This window comes from Rhamphochromis longiceps, linkage group LG3 (genome assembly GCF_057381845.1).
Source record: "Rhamphochromis longiceps isolate RC_006_pf linkage group LG3, R_longiceps_female_GT1.1, whole genome shotgun sequence".
NCBI lineage: Eukaryota > Metazoa > Chordata > Actinopteri > Cichliformes > Cichlidae > Rhamphochromis > Rhamphochromis longiceps.
The window spans coordinates 67,969,075-67,988,215 of NC_140559.1; the positions used below are offsets into that span (position 1 = coordinate 67,969,075).

The window sequence follows — 19,141 nt, forward strand, 5'->3', positions numbered from 1 at the left end:
TCTCTCTAATGAGAGGACTTTTGTTTTAAAAGCAACCGGAAGTGGCGCAGAGTGGGTGTGTCTCAGCTAGCCGTGGGGAACGCCCTGGATGCGGCTTTCGGACACGCTGAGTGCCAACACGCCCGCTGATCGCTCGTTGTTTCTGCACCTCGTCTCGGCTCGTGTGGACTCGTAGCCATGGCTCACCGCTCTCTGTGCGCTCTGTGTGTGCTGCTGCCGCTGCTGCTGCCGCTCCAAGGTAAGCTTTGTCCCGCACACCTCACCCCGCCGGCTCTCCCTTTGTGCCACACTTCGGTTTAAGGCCGAATAACGGTCCGTCGGCCTGAAACGTGTCGTACGGTTTTCAGCCTCTACAAAGCTTTACTGCTTATAGTTCAGCAGCTGGAGTGACTTGCTTTGGTCCCTGTAGTTCTGGATGCAGATCCACGGAAAAGATCAAAGAGACAACACCCCGTCACCTCTGTGCGTCGCAGCTGCACGTGCACTACTGGAAATGGTTCTCGTGCTCGGTGATGGAGGATGATGTGACCGGTTTTCAGGTGAAGGCGAATCACTGAAAACCCGACGATTTAATTTAGTCATGAGTTGATTTGTTGTATGAAAACCGGAAGATTTAAATGAGCAAAATGTGACTGAATGGTAGAGTGAAGAATGTATGGCACACGCTTTAATCATGATGTTGTTTAATAATGGGTAAGTTAAGGTCAGTAGTTAGCTGTGGTTGGTAAACGTTGTAGTGTAAGTGAGGTTTGGATAATGGAAATGTTGTATACCCCAAACCTACATTTTAAGTCCACGCACACCAGTGTTTGTTCACTGGAACCAGCTGAAATTTGAGTTACTGTATTTAGGATTAGTTGCATGAAGCTGAACAAGGTCAATAACTTTAGACTAATGTCACATGTTAGCTTCTCTTATAGGACATGTAGGAAAGATGAAGTTTTACAGCAGATTTTCTGGAGCTTCTTATCTGCAGCTGCAGCTTCCATCATCATCAACTAATATACCCTGTGTGTGTGTGTGTATATATATATATATATACACACACACACACACACACACACACACACACACACACATATATTGCACAGTAGAGAAATATAAAACGTTTCTCGACTCGTGCTAATTTATTTGGATTGGCAGACAGAGCAGACAAAGATGACCGCACCACAGTGAGCTCACAGATGACCTGGCAACACCTGTGATAAAATTCTTGTCATTCTTCAGTATTTGTTGTCGGACTCTTTTCTGTGGCAGGAATTTCACAGCGTGTGTGGCACAAAGCAAAATGGCAGACAATGGGAGGGAATGGAGGGATGACACTATCCTGAAAACTACCCGGGCTCGGATGGATGATGGGCACAGGAAGCCTTAACCGCGGCCCAGTTTCCTTTAATGTTTTTGATCAGTGCATTTACGCTAATAAACTTTAAACCAGTACATCAACTGGTGCTATAGGAGGCAGACGGCCTGGTGCAGTGAAAACAACGTGCAGCTTATTGCTGCCAAACACAGGTGCTGGTCATAGAATTAGAATATCATCAGAAAGTTGATGTATGTCACCAATTCCATTCAAAAAGGGAAAGTTGTATAATGTTTACATTCAGTCCATACAGACTGTTTATGTCTTTTGATTCTGATGATTGTATCGGACAACTAATGGAAACGATGTCAGGGTTCTAGCTTTGGATTGTCATCTATGCTTAGAAACATATAATCATATAATCTTAGAGGTATATAATCATGATAGGATGTCTGCTCCGGTGTGATGAGAGCCCAGGATGCTCTGATTGTGGCCTTCAGCTCTTCTTCATTGTTAGCTCTGGCATATTACATCTTCCTCTTCACTATGGGCTTAAGGTCAGGCGAGTTTAGTGACCAATTAAGATCAAGGTCCTTAACCTCCTGGGACCTGGCGTCCACATATGTGGACATCACATTTTGGTTATTTAGACCAAAATACTCAGTTGTGCTCTACGAGGGCCTGATGTCCACTGACGAGGACATTAAACTGTTCTATCAAAATTTTAAACAAATGTCCTCACATGTGGCTCTGACTTTTCATAAAAACAAAAATAAAGTAAAAAAAATAAATAAATCTGGTAATTCTTTGTTTTTACATTCATCGGGCCCCAATCAGCCCAAACATCAAAGAGAAATCAAAAATGCTGCTGTGGAAGAGCTCGGGTCTTAGGAGGTTAAACCAGGTGCTGGTAGCGTTGGCACTGTGTGCAGGTGCCAAGTCCTGAAATCTGCAGTTCCATAAAGTAGGTCATGGTTCCTAGTCTCAGTTTGATGTGCTTATGAGTTTCCTGTTTATGTCTCTGGGGGATGTAGAGGACTCTAGGTCATGTAGTTTCCTTTAGGCATTCCCCTCTGATAGCTCTGTCCAGGCACAAACCTGTTGCTGGAACAGCTGAGACTGTTCTACTGCAGCTAGCAAACATGGGACGGCAGGCAGAACTCTTTGTGATCTCGTGCACGAGGGACATGAATGAGACGAACGCCGTTCCTGCCGCTCCAACCCCAGCTCCCCCGTAGCACTGCTCTTTATTGAGGTACATGAATATTCATAGGTTCATTAACATATGACGTCTCAAACAGGCATGTATGTGAACAGAGTACCGTGTGTGAAGATGTGACCCTGTGACTCCTAGATCTGCTGGTGCCTGAGTCCAGCAGTTCACCTAAACAAAAGGCACTTTTACCTAAACAGAGAAAGAGAAGCTACGACCTCTCTCGTGACCTTAGGACGTGTGGTGTGCCAGAACACTCAGGAAAGGAGGAGTGAACGTACACAGAGCCTTTGCAGACTACTAAGGATCAGACATTCTATCATTGCACAATCAATTATATACCTATGAGTAGGGCTGCTCAATTAATCGAATTTTAATCACGATTACGATCTGGGCTTTCAACGATCATTAAAAATGACTGAGCCGATTATTAGCCCCTCCCTCATTTATCCGCGACACCTTAAAGGCCGTCTGTGAAAATATTGTCGGGCATAAACCGTCCGTGGCGCAAAAAAGGGTGGAGACCGCTGATTAAGAGGACCCGAGGGAAGCTCGGAAAGCTAAGCAGAAGTTATTTGGAGAGTGACTGCCGTTGGTTGAAAAGAGAGTTTAAAAAAAAAAAAAACTTCAGTGGTGTTGCACACTATTTTATATTATTTTTTAAAGTCATTGTTAACCCTTTAAAGCCGGTCAGAGCAGCACGCTCCGTTTTGTGTAACTATTTTTAAATCCCTGTAGAACCTGAACCGTGTAAGCTAGCGCAATAATTTGTTTTGCATATGAAACCGGAGGAGTTGTACTTACATCTTATGCCATCAGCTTGTCCTCGGTCACGGTTTCGTTTCACATATAGCTTTGCAAAAATTGCATAAAAAGCGCTTGCAGGAACAAAAACATAATATTCCAGAAACACGCTTTGCCGATCCTATCAGCTGTTCGTAACACTTCCCACAGTGAAATGATGCACATGCTGTTTTCTTTGCAAATTTGCATCATAGGATTGTTTTTTGTTTTTCCTGCAGTATATAAAAATTGCTGTATCTCCAAAATAAAACTATGAAGACACTCAAAATAAATTTCCTGTGGTGGGAAACTATTTTTTGCAACTTTATTGTATTTAAAGTTTTGAGGGATAAACCTCTTAAATTTCTCCAAGTAGAAATATATGTAAACAAAACAAAAGCGATTTTCAATTTTTTTTGTAGTTTATTGCACTTTTTTGCAATTTATGTAATTACTATGGACTTAATGCATACATATTATTAAAATATGGGCTATAACAGTTGTATTGATGTATAGCAACTTGAAATGCTCCCACAAATGGCACTACAGCATGTAAAAAAAAAAAATAAATAATATAAGCTCTGGTGGACTTGGTTCCATAGTAGGTCTTAAAGGGTTAAATAAATATCGTCAAATAATCGTGATCTCAATTTCAGTGAAAATAATCGTGATTATCATTTTTGCCATAATCGAGCAGCCCTACCTATGAGCATCAATGACAATCCAACAGTGACTCTGACACCCTCACTGCCCTCTCTGTGTTTCTTTACCTCTCTCGCTCTCTCTGAGTGAGTGTCTCTCTCTCTCTCTCTCTCTCTCTCTCTCTCTCTCTCTCTCTCTCTCTGAGTCTCTCTCTCTCTCTCTCTGAGTCTCTCTCTCTCTCTCTCTGAGTCTCTCTCTCTCTCTCTCTGAGTCTCTCTCTCTCTCTCTCTGAGTCTCTCTCTCTCTCTCTCTCTGAGTCTCTCTCTCTCTCTCTCTGAGTCTCTCTCTCTCTCTCTCTCTGAGTCTCTCTCTCTCTCTGAGTCTCTCTCTCTCTCTCTCTCTGAGTCTCTCTCTCTCTCTGAGTCTCTCTCTCTCTCTGAGTCTCTCTCTCTCTCTCTGAGTCTCTCTCTCTCTCTCTGAGTCTCTCTCTCTCTCTCTCTGAGTCTCTCTCTCTCTCTCTCTGAGTCTCTCTCTCTCTCTGAGTCTCTCTCTCTCTCTCTCTCTGAGTCTCTCTCTCTCTCTGAGTCTCTCTCTCTCTCTCTCTCTGAGTCTCTCTCTCTCTCTCTCTCTGAGTCTCTCTCTCTCTCTCTCTCTGAGTCTCTCTCTCTCTCTGAGTCTCTCTCTCGCTCTCTCTGAGTGAGTGTCTCTCTCTCTCTCTCTCTCTCTCTGAGTCTCTCTCTCTCTCTCTCTGAGTGAGTGTCTCTCTCTCTCTCTCTCTCTCTCTCTGAGTCTCTCTCTCTCTCTCTCTGAGTGAGTGTCTCTCTCTCTCTCTCTCTCTCTCTGAGTCTCTCTCTCGCTCTCTCTGAGTGAGTGTCTCTCTCTCTCTCTCTCTCTCTGAGTCTCTCTCTCTCTCTCTCTGAGTGAGTGTCTCTCTCTCTCTCTCTCTCTCTGAGTCTCTCTCTCTCTCTCTGAGTGAGTCTCTCTCTCTCTCTCTCTCTCTGAGTCTCTCTCTCTCTCTCTCTGAGTGAGTGTCTCTCTCTCTCTCTCTCTCTCTGAGTCTCTCTCTCTCTGAGTGAGTGTCTCTCTCTCTCTCTCTCTCTCTCTCTGAGTCTCTCTCTCTCTCTGAGTCTCTCTCTCTCTGAGTGAGTGTCTCTCTCTCTCTCTCTCTCTCTGAGTGTCTCTCTCTCTCTCTCTCTCTCTCTCTCTCTCTCTGAGTCTCTCTCTCTCTCTCTCTCTCTCTCTCTCTCTCTCTGAGTCTCTCTCTCTCTCTCTCTCTCTCTGAGTCTCTCTCTCTCTCTCTCTCTCTCTGAGTCTCTCTCTCTCTCTCTCTCTCTCTCTCTCTGAGTCTCTCTCTCTCTCTCTCTCTCTCTCTCTCTCTCTCTCTCTCTCTGAGTCTCTCTCTCTCTCTCTCTCTCTCTCTGAGTCTCTCTCTCTCTCTCTCTCTCTCTCTCTCTCTGAGTCTCTCTCTCTCTCTCTCTGAGTCTCTCTCTCTCTCTCTCTCTCTCTCTCTCTGAGTCTCTCTCTCTCTCTCTCTCTCTCTCTCTGAGTCTCTCTCTCTCTCTCTCTCTCTCTCTCTCTGAGTCTCTCTCTCTCTCTCTCTCTCTCTCTGAGTCTCTCTCTCTCTCTCTCTCTCTCTCTCTCTCTCTCTGAGTCTCTCTCTCTCTCTCTCTCTCTCTCTCTCTCTCTCTGAGTCTCTCTCTCTCTCTCTCTCTCTCTCTCTCTCTCTCTGAGTCTCTCTCTCTCTCTGAGTCTCTCTCTCTCTGAGTCTCTCTCTCTCTGAGTCTCTCTCTCTCTCTCTCTCTCTCTGAGTCTCTCTCTCTCTCTCTCTCTGAGTCTCTCTCTCTCTCTCTCTCTCTCTGAGTCTCTCTCTCTCTCTCTCTCTCTCTGAGTCTCTCTCTCTCTGAGTCTCTCTCTCTCTCTCTCTCTCTCTCTCTCTGAGTCTCTCTCTCTCTGAGTCAGTCTCTCTCTCTCTCTCTGAGTCTCTCTCTCTCTCTCTCTCTGAGTCTCTCTCTCTCTCTCTCTCTCTCTCTCTCTGAGTCTCTCTCTCTCTGAGTCAGTCTCTCTCTCTCTCTCTGAGTCAGTCTCTCTCTCTCTCTCTGAGTCTCTCTCTCTCTCTCTCTGAGTCTCTCTCTCTCTCTCTCTCTCTGAGTCTCTCTCTCTCTCTCTCTCTCTGAGTCTCTCTCTCTGAGTCTCTCTCTCTCTCTCTCTGAGTCTCTCTCTCTCTCTCTCTCTCTCTGAGTCTCTCTCTCTCTCTGAGTCTCTCTCTCTCTCTCTCTCTCTGAGTCTCTCTCACTCTCTCTCTGAGTGAGTGTCTCTCTCTCTCTCTCTCTCTGAGTCTCTCTCTCTCTCTCTGAGTGAGTGTCTCTCTCTCTCTCTCTCTCTCTCTCTCTGAGTCTCTCTCTCTCTCTCTCTGAGTCTCTCTCTCTCTCTCTCTGAGTCTCTCTCTCTCTCTCTCTGAGTCTCTCTCTCTCTCTCTCTGAGTCTCTCTCTCTCTCTCTCTGAGTCTCTCTCTCTCTCTCTCTCTGAGTCTCTCTCTCTCTCTCTCTGAGTCTCTCTCTCTCTCTCTCTGAGTGTCTCTCTCTCTCTCTCTCTCTCTCTCTCTCTCTGAGTCTCTCTCTCTCTCTCTCTGAGTGAGTGTCTCTCTCTCTCTCTCTCTCTCTCTCTCTCTCTCTGAGTCTCTCTCTCTCTCTCTCTGAGTGAGTGTCTCTCTCTCTCTCTCTCTCTCTCAGTCTCTCTCTCTCTCTGAGTCTCTCTCTCTCTGAGTCTCTCTCTCTCTCTCTGAGTGAGTGTCTCTCTCTCTCTGAGTCTCTCTCTCTCTGAGTCTCTCTCTCTCTCTCTCTGAGTGTCTCTCTCTCTCTCTCTCTCTCTCTGAGTCTCTCTCTCTCTCTCTCTGAGTGAGTGTCTCTCTCTCTCTCTCTCTCTCTGAGTCTCTCTCTCTCTGAGTCTCTCTCTCTCTCTCTCTCTCTCTCTCTCTCTCTCTCTCTGAGTCTCTCTCTCTCTCTGAGTCTCTCTCTCTCTCTCTGAGTCTCTCTCTCTCTCTCTGAGTGAGTGTCTCTCTCTCTCTCTCTCTCTCTCTCTGAGTCTCTCTCTCTCTCTCTCTCTCTCTCTCTCTCTCTCTGAGTCTCTCTCTCTCTCTCTCTCTCTCTCTCTCTCTGAGTCTCTCTCTCTCTCTGAGTCTCTCTCTCTCTCTCTCTCTGAGTGAGTGAGTCTCTCTCTCTCTCTGAGTGAGTGAGTCTCTCTCTCTCTCTGAGTGAGTGTCTCTCTCTCTCTCTCTGAGTCTCTCTCTCTCTCTCTCTCTCTCTGAGTCTCTCTCTCTCTCGCTCTCTCTCTCTCTGAGTCTCTCTCTCTCTCGCTCTCTCTCTCTCTGAGTCTCTCTCTCTCTCGCTCTCTCTCTCTCTGAGTCTCTCTCTCTCTCGCTCTCTCTCTCTCTGAGTCTCTCTCTCTCTCGCTCTCTCTCTCTCTGAGTCTCTCTCTCTCTCGCTCTCTCTCTCTCTGAGTCTCTCTCTCTCTCGCTCTCTCTCTCTCTGAGTCTCTCTCTCTCTCGCTCTCTCTCTCTCTGAGTCTCTCTCTCTCTCTCTCTCTCTCTGAGTCTCTCTCTCTCTCTCTCTCTCTGAGTGAGAGTCTCTCTCTCTCTGAGTGAGAGTCTCTCTCTCTCTCTGAATGAGAGTCTCTCTCTCTCTGAGTCTCTCTCTCTCTCGCTCTCTCTGAATGAGAGTCTTTCTCTCTCTCTGAATGACTCTCTCTCTCTCTCTCTGAGTGAGTGTCTCTCTCTCTCTGAATGAGTCTCTCTCTCTCTGAGTGAGTGTCTCTCTCTCTCTGAATGAGTCTCTCTCTCTCTGAGTGAGTGTCTCTCTCTCTCTCTCTCTCTGAGTGAGTGTCTCTCTCTCTCTCTCTCTCTGAGTGAGTGAGTCTCTCTCTCTCTGAGTGAGTGAGTCTCTCTCTCTCTCTCTCTCTGAGTGAGTGAGTCTCTCTCTCTCTGAGTGAGTGAGTCTCTCTCTCTCTCTCTCTCTCTCTCTCTGAGTGAGTGAGTCTCTCTCTCTCTCTCTCTCTCTCTCTCTGAGTGTCTCTCTCTCTCTCTCTCTCTCTCTGAGTGTCTCTCTCTCTCTCTCTCTCTCTCTCTCTCTCTCTGAGTGAGTGTCTCTCTGAGTGAGTGTCTCTCTCTGAGTGAGTGAGTCTCTCTCTCTCTGAGTGAGTGTCTCTCTCTCTCTCTGTCTCTCTCTCTGAGTGAGTGTCTCTCTCTCTCTCTCTCTCTCTCTCTCTCTCTCTCTCTCTGAGTGAGTGTCTCTCTCTCTCTCTGTCTCTCTCTGAGTGAGAGTCTCTCTGTGGATGTGGGCTTCTTCACATGCTTCTGCCTGTAATCCCAGACACACTTGATGATGCTGACATCAGGGACCATCACCTCAGTACTTCTTGTTCTTCTTTACGCTGAAATTTGGCTGTTTGGCGTCCTGCTGCAGAATTTCTTGTTCTTGCACCAGGACATCAAGAGAAATTCCTTGTTTATGTACAAACTTAGTAACAACGTGATTGTGTTTTCCTAAATGCATTCCTCTCTCTCACCTGCCCTGCAGTTCTGTCTCAGGACTTCACCCTGGAGGATGCTCTGGGTGATGCAGACAATAAACCACGTAAGCACAGTGAAACACCACTCAGCTGTTTCTGGTTTAAAACTCTCACCGTGACCGGGTGACCAGCTGTTCTGTGTCTGGGCGTTTCCCTCGTCCAACATGGCCCCAGTTTAAAGGCATCAGTTGATGCAAGATTAGCAGACAGAGCTGCACCAACAGCTACTGTGATGGAGAAACTGAGTACACAAGATGACATGATGTAATAAAGTCACATTTCCATTTCTGGTTATTGTATGAGCTTAGTTAGTTTCATTGGAATGAAATATGCTGTATTTGTCATAAGATTTGTGTCAAACCTGCAGTTTGTTTTTTTAGTTATATAGATGCAAATTTGAGGCTGCCTCTCAGTGTCAGTGATATTACTGTATATATGATCCACAAGCATAAAGTCAGATATGTGTGCAACCTTTAAGAGCTCCAATCCAAACACAAACTGATGCCAACACACCTGAAAGGGAATCTGAATAAAAACCGATCATATATGCACAAGTTTAAAGTTCAGCATTTCCTCTTTCAGACAACTTCCTGTGTGTACAAATGCCACCATTACATTTGACTTTTACTTTTCTCTTGGGATCACAAACAAATGACTAAAATCTTACCACACAAATGTGTTAAATGTCTACAGCTTTGATTGAGACTGTGGAGATGTAGTCTGCAAAGCTGTGTCTGTCCAGCAGCAGAGCGTATTCAGTGCCTTTGTTTTCCTCTATATAGAGCTGGGCGATATGAGATTTTTTCATATCACGATATGTTTTTTTCATTTCAGGCGATAACGATATCTATCACGATATAAGCCAAATAACTATATTTGTAAGATTTAAATGTGCCGTTGCTCACAAGTAAAATGTGAAATAATCAGCAGCTTGTTTTTATTTAAATATTTATTTCCCATAATAAGTTCAACAGGGTACATGTACTTCAGGAACATGAGACTTTTTCAGATAAATAAAGGCAAATATTGCAAACTACACAAAAGGCAGCCGCTAAAGCGTTTAAGTTTCAAAATAGAACAAACGAAACAGACTAAATTGTCAATTCCACTTACAAACAAAATATTAATTTGTTTTACAGAAGAACAGACAAAACTGACTAACTTTTGTCAATATCAAATAAACTGAGAACTAAAAGGAAATTCTCAATCTCTCCTTGTTGTATAGCTTAGCTTTTCAAACAGTTTTAACAATTACTTTAGTCTGACAAAAGCCGAATGACGAATTAGCGCTTCCAGTCAGAGACTGAGGCTACGTCCACACGTACACGGGTATTTTTGAAAACTGAGATTTTCCGTTTCCGTTTTAAAAAATAATCCCGTCCACACATAAAAGCAGAAATGAAGGAAAACGCTGCTATGAACATGCCAAAGCAGCAGGTGGCGCTAGATTCCTAACCGTGCAGAAATGTTGGCCAATCAGAAGTCTAGAAGCCTCAGTGGGAAAAAGTAAACAAAGCTGGGGCATAGAAGCAGAACCGAGTCGTATGTGTGGACGGACAGTAACTGTGTATATGTAAGCATTTAAACACTGCAGAGAGTAGAATTAACAGTAACAGTATTGTAGAAATTCATTTCACCAAAACAATAACATGGCGCACAGTGTGACGCATGCACCAGTTTATTGTATTTCCAGACTTGCTTTCGGCACAATTTACAGTGCACGCTACTCTGTTTTTTGTCAGACTTGAAATAGCCGAAATACCTTCACACTACGGAACTTCTATGGCTCTTCTGTTCGACAATCTCTCCGGCGTTGCAACCATCATCCGGTTTTTCTTCGGTCACGCTCGGTTGAATTTTCTAGTCGGCACACTCATTTCCTCCATTACGCGCTGGCTCCATTACCCGCTGGCTGCTTCCCAAACAAACACACGTGCAGCTTGGCACTTGTGCTGTACGTAACAAGTCACGTGACGTGATTGGTTCGGCTCTGCGCTACTTAATTTGGATTGGCTGACCTTTTTTTAATTTTTTAATTTATTTATTTATTTATTTTTAAAGAGGACAAGAGCGGCGAGGTCTATCGCGATAGCTTAATTTCTCTATCGAGTAAAAGTTATATCGCGATACATATCGTTATCGTTCTATCGCCCAGCTCTACCTCTATATGGAGCTTGTTTCACCATTTTGGATGCCAGACACCCTGTGAGCACCCAGCAGCACCAGTGAACCTGCTGGTAATGGCTCCGTGAGGCCTGAACAGTCCTGATCCCCTAAAGGAACTGGTCCCATCCACCTACAGCCCAGTAACCTGGACTGGCTCCATACTGGGCAGAGTCGGTGTCAGTCCTGTACTGCTGGATGAAACCCAGCTTCAGACTATTTCAGCTCCATCACTTAGAGATGTTTGCATTTTTCACAAATGAAAACTGTAAGATTTTACTTATTTGTTCATGATTTGAAACACGCAGCCAGGCAGAAAGGTATCTAGTGTGACTGAATAAATAAACTGTGATTATCTGCTATCATCTCATGAGTGATGGCAGTAAACATATTGACCATTACATGTTATTCTGACTTGTATAACAGTGACACCAGCACCTACAAAAAAGCAAACAGCACCATCAGGAGGAGCAGGCGGAGGTGAGAACTTGACAGCATCTTTGCACAGAGTCATTTTAGGTCTGAATAAATGTGGGACAAGAAAATCTGTGCGCTACAACAAATCTGATTGTAACTGTGTTGTTGTTTTTTTCTCTCAGACTTTAAACTGGAGGATTTCTTTAACGATGTCACCACCACCACCACCAAAGTCCCACCCAAGGTTTTCCCCAGGGTCCCTGCAGCCACCAAGGCCCCAGCGAAGCCCAAACCCAAGCCAGGTGAAAGAAAGCAGCCCAACTCCCCTCCTGAGGCCTGTGGGTTAGCTGCAGAGCGAACGGGCTTTGTTACCTGAAATCTCAAGAGTTCAATTTTTACATCTCTGAATAAATCGGTGAACAGCAGCCACGCCCACTTCCGATTAATCAGAGCTTTTAAACCATTCGGCACGTCGAGGTTTTGGTGTAGAGAAAACATGAGAATTTTCTCACGCTCAAACATTGACTTATTTTGAATTTGCAGAACATATTAGGAGGTAAAAGAAGAATATTTTTATCTAGATTGTCTCGGCACACGTATCCAGCAGCTGAAGCTGTTACTTCTTTGAAAACATTCCTAGACTCACCATGAAACCTGGTTTCCTTAGTTAGGAGCGCCTGGTGGAGTCTGTGTACTGACTGTCAGTTTCCTCTTGGTAGTAGCTGGTTGTAACATGCAGACAGATTTATTTACTGCAGTTAGTACGTTCATTTAGTTTTTAGTTTCTATTAGTTCATTGCTGCTGTAGTTATTATAATGGGGAGGGTGCCAGGAGCAACATTTAGGAAATAAAAGTATTAATTCTAGAAAACATAACAGTCTCTGATGGCCGAGTGAATTCAGCTCAATGCAGTTTATGTAGCTCTCAGGCTCCCCTCACTGCGCTTTACATTTGTTAGGTAATAAATATCTAATCTTAAATGCTTATATGCTGATTATTATTGGTTTATATAAGAGAGGCCCAGACTTCAGTGTAAAACTAGGTTACAGGCTGACCAGAAACTGCATGTTTTTTGTAGAATATGAGGAACCGACAGAGTGAGACTAAGTCTAGACAGGTTGCCCTGGCAACAGACCTTAGAAAGGGGAAGTTATTGCAAGCTGCACAGGAAGTTTTAGTGCACAGGCATATTAATAAATCAGACGCAGAAAAGAGGAACTGAATAGAAGAAGTTTTGTGTGTAATGAAACTGTGTGTGACGTATGTGACGTCGAGAGGTACATAAATAACCTGGCTTCCTGTTTTCTGCTTGTGAGCAGGCATTTCTGTGTGTCTCCATATCCCGGGATATGTAAATAAAGATCTTTTTAATTTTTTTTAAGTAAAAGACCACTTTTGAGCCGTGTCTTTTTGGCCCTAAGAATCAAAAGAACAGTTTCTAACACTTGGTGCCGTGACCCGGATTCTTGTGCGGCTGAGGGGACTAATTTGGACCTTAAGGTACAATCTGATATGAGTTGGACAACAGACCGGTCTAAAAGAGTATATGTAACCGCAAGCCTGTTGAAAATTGTGTACATTGGATGAATTCTAAATTAGTTGTCCACTGAATTGATGATTGTTACCATTAAAGTGGCTCACTAGTGGAAATTAAACTAAATTATAAAATCTGTTAAGTAGATTTCAGGTGACATGTCCATGATAATTTTGGGTAATTTGGGATAAATAAAAGTAAAGTTTGGGGATATTTGATGAAAGCTCATTGTTGTTAATACTGGGGTGGATTTATTAATTGTTGTGATGTATGTTTGATGTTGGTGTGTAATGTGTGTGTGTGTGTTACGTCAGCCAAGAAAAGCGATATGAGGTTAGGATATTTGGTTAAGGGATATATTCCTGTATTGATTAGCAGAGTTGGACTCGGGCACCAGATAATTCAGCTGTGGAATCCCCACAGTGGTGCTTTTAAACGTATTTAAATAAATTTTAGGACGGACGTTGGACTTCTAGGGGTGCAAAATGTTCTGACTGTGATGGCTCCATCTTGCGGCGGACGCGCTGCAATTTCCTGCGACGACAGGGTTATCCGGGTGATACCCGTGACAGATAGGGACAGTCGTTAATAATCAGTGGTCAAGTACCACTTTTCTTGCACCGTTTGACCGACAGGGTTGGACCCGGGTGGTCCCGTTTGAACGTGATTGACAGGTAAAGCTAATGGCGCAGACGGGATTCGAAAGCGCCCACGAGTGGGGCTTCCGGTCAACTCACGGGGACCACTTTTAAATTAACATAGGGCCTAGAAATTTGACCGCTATCGGTGAGGGCGTTCCTGAAGCGGGTTGATTGACCAGCAAGGTTGGACCTGGGCTTAGAGGCTTTTAAATTAATCAAGGGAAAAGTTAGGTGTACCGGGACTGAGGTTTGGAAACTGTGATATGGAAATGGTGAACAATATTGGTTTTGAAGAGGTGATATGGTAATGGAAATAATTTATCTTGGCGGTCAGTGTCTTTTAAAAACATCAGAGCCTTTTGACACTGGCTGTCTCCACCAGATTCACAAAAATGACTCCTGTCTCTCTGCATCAGCTCTGCGACACTGGTGACCTGTCCGGGGTTACAACAGCTCCCCCCGAGGCAGCGGGCAAAGAATCCAGGCTGCCTGTCTAAGAGAAGCTCTCAGTTTAATGCTGAACATTTCACTTATTATTTATTTTATTTAACCTTTATTTAACCAGGAAGATCCGATTGAGATTAAAAACCTCTTTTTCAAAAGAGACCTGACCAAGAAGCAGAAAGTGTCTCACAGTTAAAGAAATTCCTCAAACACAGGCAGCAACAACACACATGCAAGAATAAAATGAAAATAAAGTAAAGATAAAATTCAATAAAATGCAAATATAAATTTCAAAGTTCAGTTAAAATGACAATCACTGAATTGACACAGCTGCATGTTATGGACTTGGCCTTTTAGGATTCATAGTTTAGATTTCAAAGCACTTAATGAAATGAAGTCGTTTTCCAGTCGTTCTGCAGTTCGTTCCAAGCCGACGGGGCTAAATGGACGAAAGCTCTTTTGGAAAGGTTCATTTTGGGCAAATGGAACAGAAAGCAACAAGTAATCATGCAGACGAAGAGAATAATGACCAGCATGTTTCACCGCAACCAGGCAGCATATGCAGGAATCCAACTATTGCCTTAAAACTGTATAAATGAGAGTTCCTGCGACTGGCCAAAGCAGCCCATCCTACCTCGGAGTATAACTCACAGTGGTGAGTGTGAGGTTTGCAGTGAGTGATGAACCTCAGAGAAGCACGATACACAGCATGAAGCATTCACATATAGAATATCTCCATAATTGCCTTTTACCTGCTGCAACAGGTAAAAATGTTGCAGCACTTTCCTGTTCAACATCGTACTCGTGCTCAGCTGTTGATGCACCGTGATGGTGAATGGGCTGGTTCTTATACTGCTGTACTTGAGCATTCAGATCGCTTTATACAACATAAAGACACAAGCATCCACAGGCCAGTGCAGTAAACAGGCCAACGACACACAGTAACCAAAGCATAAGGGAAGTGTAGTCACTTGGTTTAATTAGAGTGTAATTAGTTGTTTTTTCTTTCTTTTAACAGTATTGTTTATTTGATCTCTGCTTCCTTTTTTTGCTCTAACACAGACGTTTGATCTTTTTACCCCAGCAGCCAGTGATGACTTTAACCTGGCTGATGCCTTAGACCCCAGCAATGACATTAATGGCAAGGATAAGAACGTGGGGAAGGGAGGTGGGTGATGGTGTCCTGCATAAGATCAACCTGACTCCTAAATCATCCGCCTTCATTAAATGGCGAGATTTCTCATTTCAAATGAGAACATGTCATTTATCTGTTTCCTGTTTGTCCGTGTTTCTGCAGGTTTGTGTTAGCTTAAGCTTCCTTAGGTTCCTTTTGACTGTCGAAAGTCAGTTTGGTGCATGGTGTGAAAGCCGCTGTTCTTAAAGTTGGAGCCATGAGTGGCACCAAAATGTGGCCTGATTCGTAAAATACACGAGGCCTCAGTGCTCGTCCTTGGCACCGTGTCAGTCTAAAGGAGTTATCTGTCCGTCCACTCATCTCCATCTCACTTCTCCTTCTTTCTGCCATCTCATTTCTTAATTTTTACTGCTTAGCTGTGTCTCCGTTGCATCTGTTCCAAACGTAGACAAAGAGGGGCAACTTTGAATTTATTGCATGTAACGATTTAATGCTAATCAGCCTCTTGTTTGGTGTTTTTGTCACTGGATTGAAAACTGCTGCAAGCTGCAGGATTTAGTTACACCCTGCCTAATGTCCCAGCTGCATAATGACACTGGATCATTGGTCAGATGAAATTATTTTGTTTTTAAATGAGAGAACAGAAGAAACGAAAGTGCATTTCAAGAATTTGTTAGTGTCTGTGAAGTTTCTATAGAAGCTTTTAAAGCCGTCATTAAAACCTGACGATCTCATCACTCTGTTTGTGATTCATTCAGTTCTCATGTGTTTGAACTGAATTAATGGACTCCTCCAAGCCACTGATAGCCACTCTCTGTCACAGAGCGCTCATTGTTGTCCTCCTCTGCTCCCACGTCTCCTCCTCCCACTGACACACTGCTGTCTGCTTCAGTGTTTAAATGCTGAACACCAAAATAGAGTTTGACAGATCAAATGCACTCATGTTTCAGTTCACATCCAGCTGCGTCTTCACTGTGTTTCCTCCCAGGTATGCTCTCTGACGACGATTTGTTCAATTTGAGCAGAGATGAGACCTACAAGCCTGACGACAGCAACGGCAAAAGCAAAGGTTAGACTTCATGGTACATATTTAACATTTCATTACACCAAAGATGTAAACGCTCTTTCCACACGAGGGAATGTGGTGGCAGGTTTCTGTGTCTGCTGTGCTCCTATAACTGAGCTGTGTGTGTGTGTGTGTGTGTGTGTGTGTGTGTGTGTGTGTGTGTGTGTGTGTTTCCAGAGAACACAGCAGAAGTGGGCACCATCGCAGGGTTTGCAAGTGTAGTTGCCATGGCGCTGGTGGGTGCGGTCAGCAGCTACATTTCCTACCAGAAGAAGAAGCTGTGCTTCAGTATTCAGCGTAAGCTACACTGCACAGGTGGTTCAGAGGGGGCGGGCCCTCACTGCTACACTGCTATAAAATGAAAAGCGAGCTGCTGTTAGCTTCAAGTATTTGATCCTCGTTGAATTTGTGGGTTTGCTAACTTATACAGAAATAAACAGTTTGTAATTCTTATGGTAGATTTATTTAAATGTGCTTTTTCTGGATTATTGCAGGACTTAAGAGATACAAGCAGCCGCTCCTTATGTCTCTGACTATGAATATATTTTATTATCATTACATCTGGATTAATATACTCACTATTTTTAATTCACTGATGACTTGGTTGGAAATGTTAAAAATTCCCATTTAAACTTCATAGAGCTGTCGTTACTTTTACAATATTTCAAGAGTTTTCAGCAAAAACAGGAGATACGATGGAGTCATCATTTCCATTTCCTTTGAAAAATCAGTAATTGATCATCAAAACAGTCAATGTTTATTTATTTATTTTTCTTGATGGAATAATCAATTATTCAGCTCCATCACACCAAGTATGAAATGCAAATGCTAATATTGAAGCTCCACTGATGATGCCTTTCTACCACATGTTGTGAACGCACTCAGAGTTGACTGAATTAACTCCAGGAGATAACAGATCATCTCTAACACATCACCTCTAACACATCACCTCTAACACATCACCTCTAACACATCACCTCTAACAGATCATCCTCTTTGTAGTTACATTTCTAGTCCAATTGGCTGGTCACGAATAGAGGTGGCAACAGTACAGACTTTCTGTACTTAAGTAAAAGTACAAATACTGGTGTTAAAAAATACTATTTCTTTAGCTCTGTGTTGTCTCTTCCTTTGAAATCCAGCAACACACTGTGTGACAAACAGTTTGTGTTTGCTGATGTTTGTTGAGCTGATCGAACCCTTGTAGAAACATTTTTCCCTTAATGCTCGTTGCGCTGGCTACATGCTGACTAAACAGACGGACACTTCAGCCCCCGAGTATAAATGCTGTAGATGATACAGCTGATGCTTTGATAACAAGCCTGTTTAGAAACTGTAAAGAGTAGAAAGGACAGATATTTGTTTACAAATGTAGGAAGTAAAAATCAAAAAGTGGTCAGAAAGATACAAATACCTGAAAATTGTACTGCAGTACAGTAACGAAGTATTTATAGTGAACTGTTTGTTATGTGTTGGCAGAGAGTCTGAACACTGACATGCTTAAAGCCGAGAACCCTGAAGCGGTGGTGGCCACAGAACCACAAGGTACACACCCCCCTGTTATATAAATGCATATAAATGTACAGTGGTCCCTCGCTATAACGCGGTTCACCTTTCAGAGCTTCGCTGTTTCACTGATTTTTTTTGTGCCAATTTTTCTTTTTTACAGCGCATTGTTCTGTGTCCTGATTGGCTGTAGACCATTGTCAATCGATCTCGTGTCGTGTCCTCTGTCCAGTACAGAACTTTGAGCCTGTATGAGAAAAGTGTATAAAGTGTGTAGTGACGAGTTTTACTTAAAAACATCTGTAATAACTTTAAAAAATAAAGTTGGCTACTTGCAGATTTCACCTATCGCGGGTTATTTTTAGAACGTAACTCCCGCGATAAACGAGGGACCACTGAAGTTGTTTCCTTGCTTTCAGAACAAGTTGTCACAGATCTGTTAGAATAATGTCTGACAGGAATGTTGTTGTATCTCTGCAGTGCAGCAGACTCTGCTGGAGCCACCCAACGCTGAACCTCAGACTGAAGAGAACGCTGTGTAAAACAGAGCCAATCACCGGACTCCCCAACAAACCCTTCGCATAACCCCCCTATACACACACACACACACACACACACACACACACACACACACACACACACACACACACACACACACACACACACACACACACACACTGAACAGGCAGAGGTCACAGGTTGTCTCTGTGTAGCATTATTGCTGCAGAACCTGGATCTGTAATCCTGGTTTGTCAAATGTCATGTTTTTAATTCTCTGTAACGCACACAGCTCACACCGTGTGGGTTTTACCCCACTAACCACTCACAATGTTTTTTACTGTTATTTATTTGCCAGCATGTACTCTGTAGTGCTTTGCTGGCACAGATTGAAGAATACCTGAGATGAGAAGCTAGCTCACAGACTCAGTCAGTATCCACTGAGCTGGTTTTGGGCACATTTGAATTTAATGATGATATTTTGGCAAACTGATGAGTCAGTAACCTGCTGCATGTTTTTAAAGCAGCCTAAAAGAGCATTTGAGGAAGCTGAACTCCAAAGTTAACCAGATTGCTGTGAAACTCAAACTGACTTTTATATTGTTTATATTTTGTTTTTATTCTTTTTACTGTGAGTTGTATTTAGGGATAACAGATCATTCTGTGTCCCTCGTTGAAGCCTAACTAATCATGTCTTGTAAATCAAAGCTATTGTTTTTGTTGATGCAGAAATCTGATCTGAAATATTTATTTAGTCTCTGCTCTCCACACGCCTGTGGAGGACATTCAGCTCGTTGCACTATTACTACTCTAACCATGTTACTATTAACACAGCTTTGGCTCTAATCTTTCTTAACCAAGTACATTAGTGAATGACTAAGGCATCCAACACCTGTAAGTATTAGAGTGTAAATGGCCTTATAAAAAAAACTCATTTCTAGTTTGTTTCAACCATTAATGTAAATGATGCTGAAACATCTGAGCGGTTAATAAAACACCTTATGGTCAATTTCAAACCTAGAATGGGAACTCCTCAGATGGGAAACAGTGCCCACTCTGCGCGCCCACTCTGCCATATTGTCTTCTTTAAGGGGGAAAGGGGATTATTGATTGGAGGGTCTTTACCTCACAATATGAAGGACTGGAAGCTGTTTCCCACATGTAAAGCTTGTGAGAGTAAGAGGACTGAGTATTGTGCCAAATATGAAAAGTCAGAAAAGCAGTAAATGCAC

General features: G+C 43.4%; 1 protein-coding gene across 5 annotated transcripts; it reads left to right on the top strand.

Annotated features, from left to right (window-relative positions):
• The first annotated feature begins 42 nt into the window (after positions 1 to 42).
• LOC146676517 (CD99 antigen-like protein 2) lies at positions 43 to 18,925 on the top strand. 5 transcript variants are annotated; one of them, XR_014910338.1, is made up of 10 exons: positions 43 to 238; positions 8,513 to 8,569; positions 11,094 to 11,147; positions 11,267 to 11,386; positions 14,792 to 14,872; positions 15,828 to 15,908; positions 16,083 to 16,202; positions 17,385 to 17,450; positions 17,892 to 18,003; positions 18,034 to 18,925. XR_014910338.1 is itself a non-coding variant. In XM_085400792.1 (9 exons), exons 1-9 carry the CDS (start codon positions 178 to 180, stop codon positions 17,951 to 17,953), a joined length of 702 nt encoding a protein of 233 aa, XP_085256918.1. In that variant the 5' UTR covers positions 43 to 177; the 3' UTR covers positions 17,954 to 18,925. The 5 variants fall into 5 exon arrangements, 3 of the variants coding, with proteins under 3 accessions (XP_085256918.1, XP_085256921.1, XP_085256920.1); XR_014910339.1 differs by having other exon boundaries at positions 18,054 to 18,925; XM_085400792.1 differs by having other exon boundaries at positions 17,892 to 18,925.
• The last annotated feature ends 216 nt before the right edge of the window (positions 18,926 to 19,141 follow it).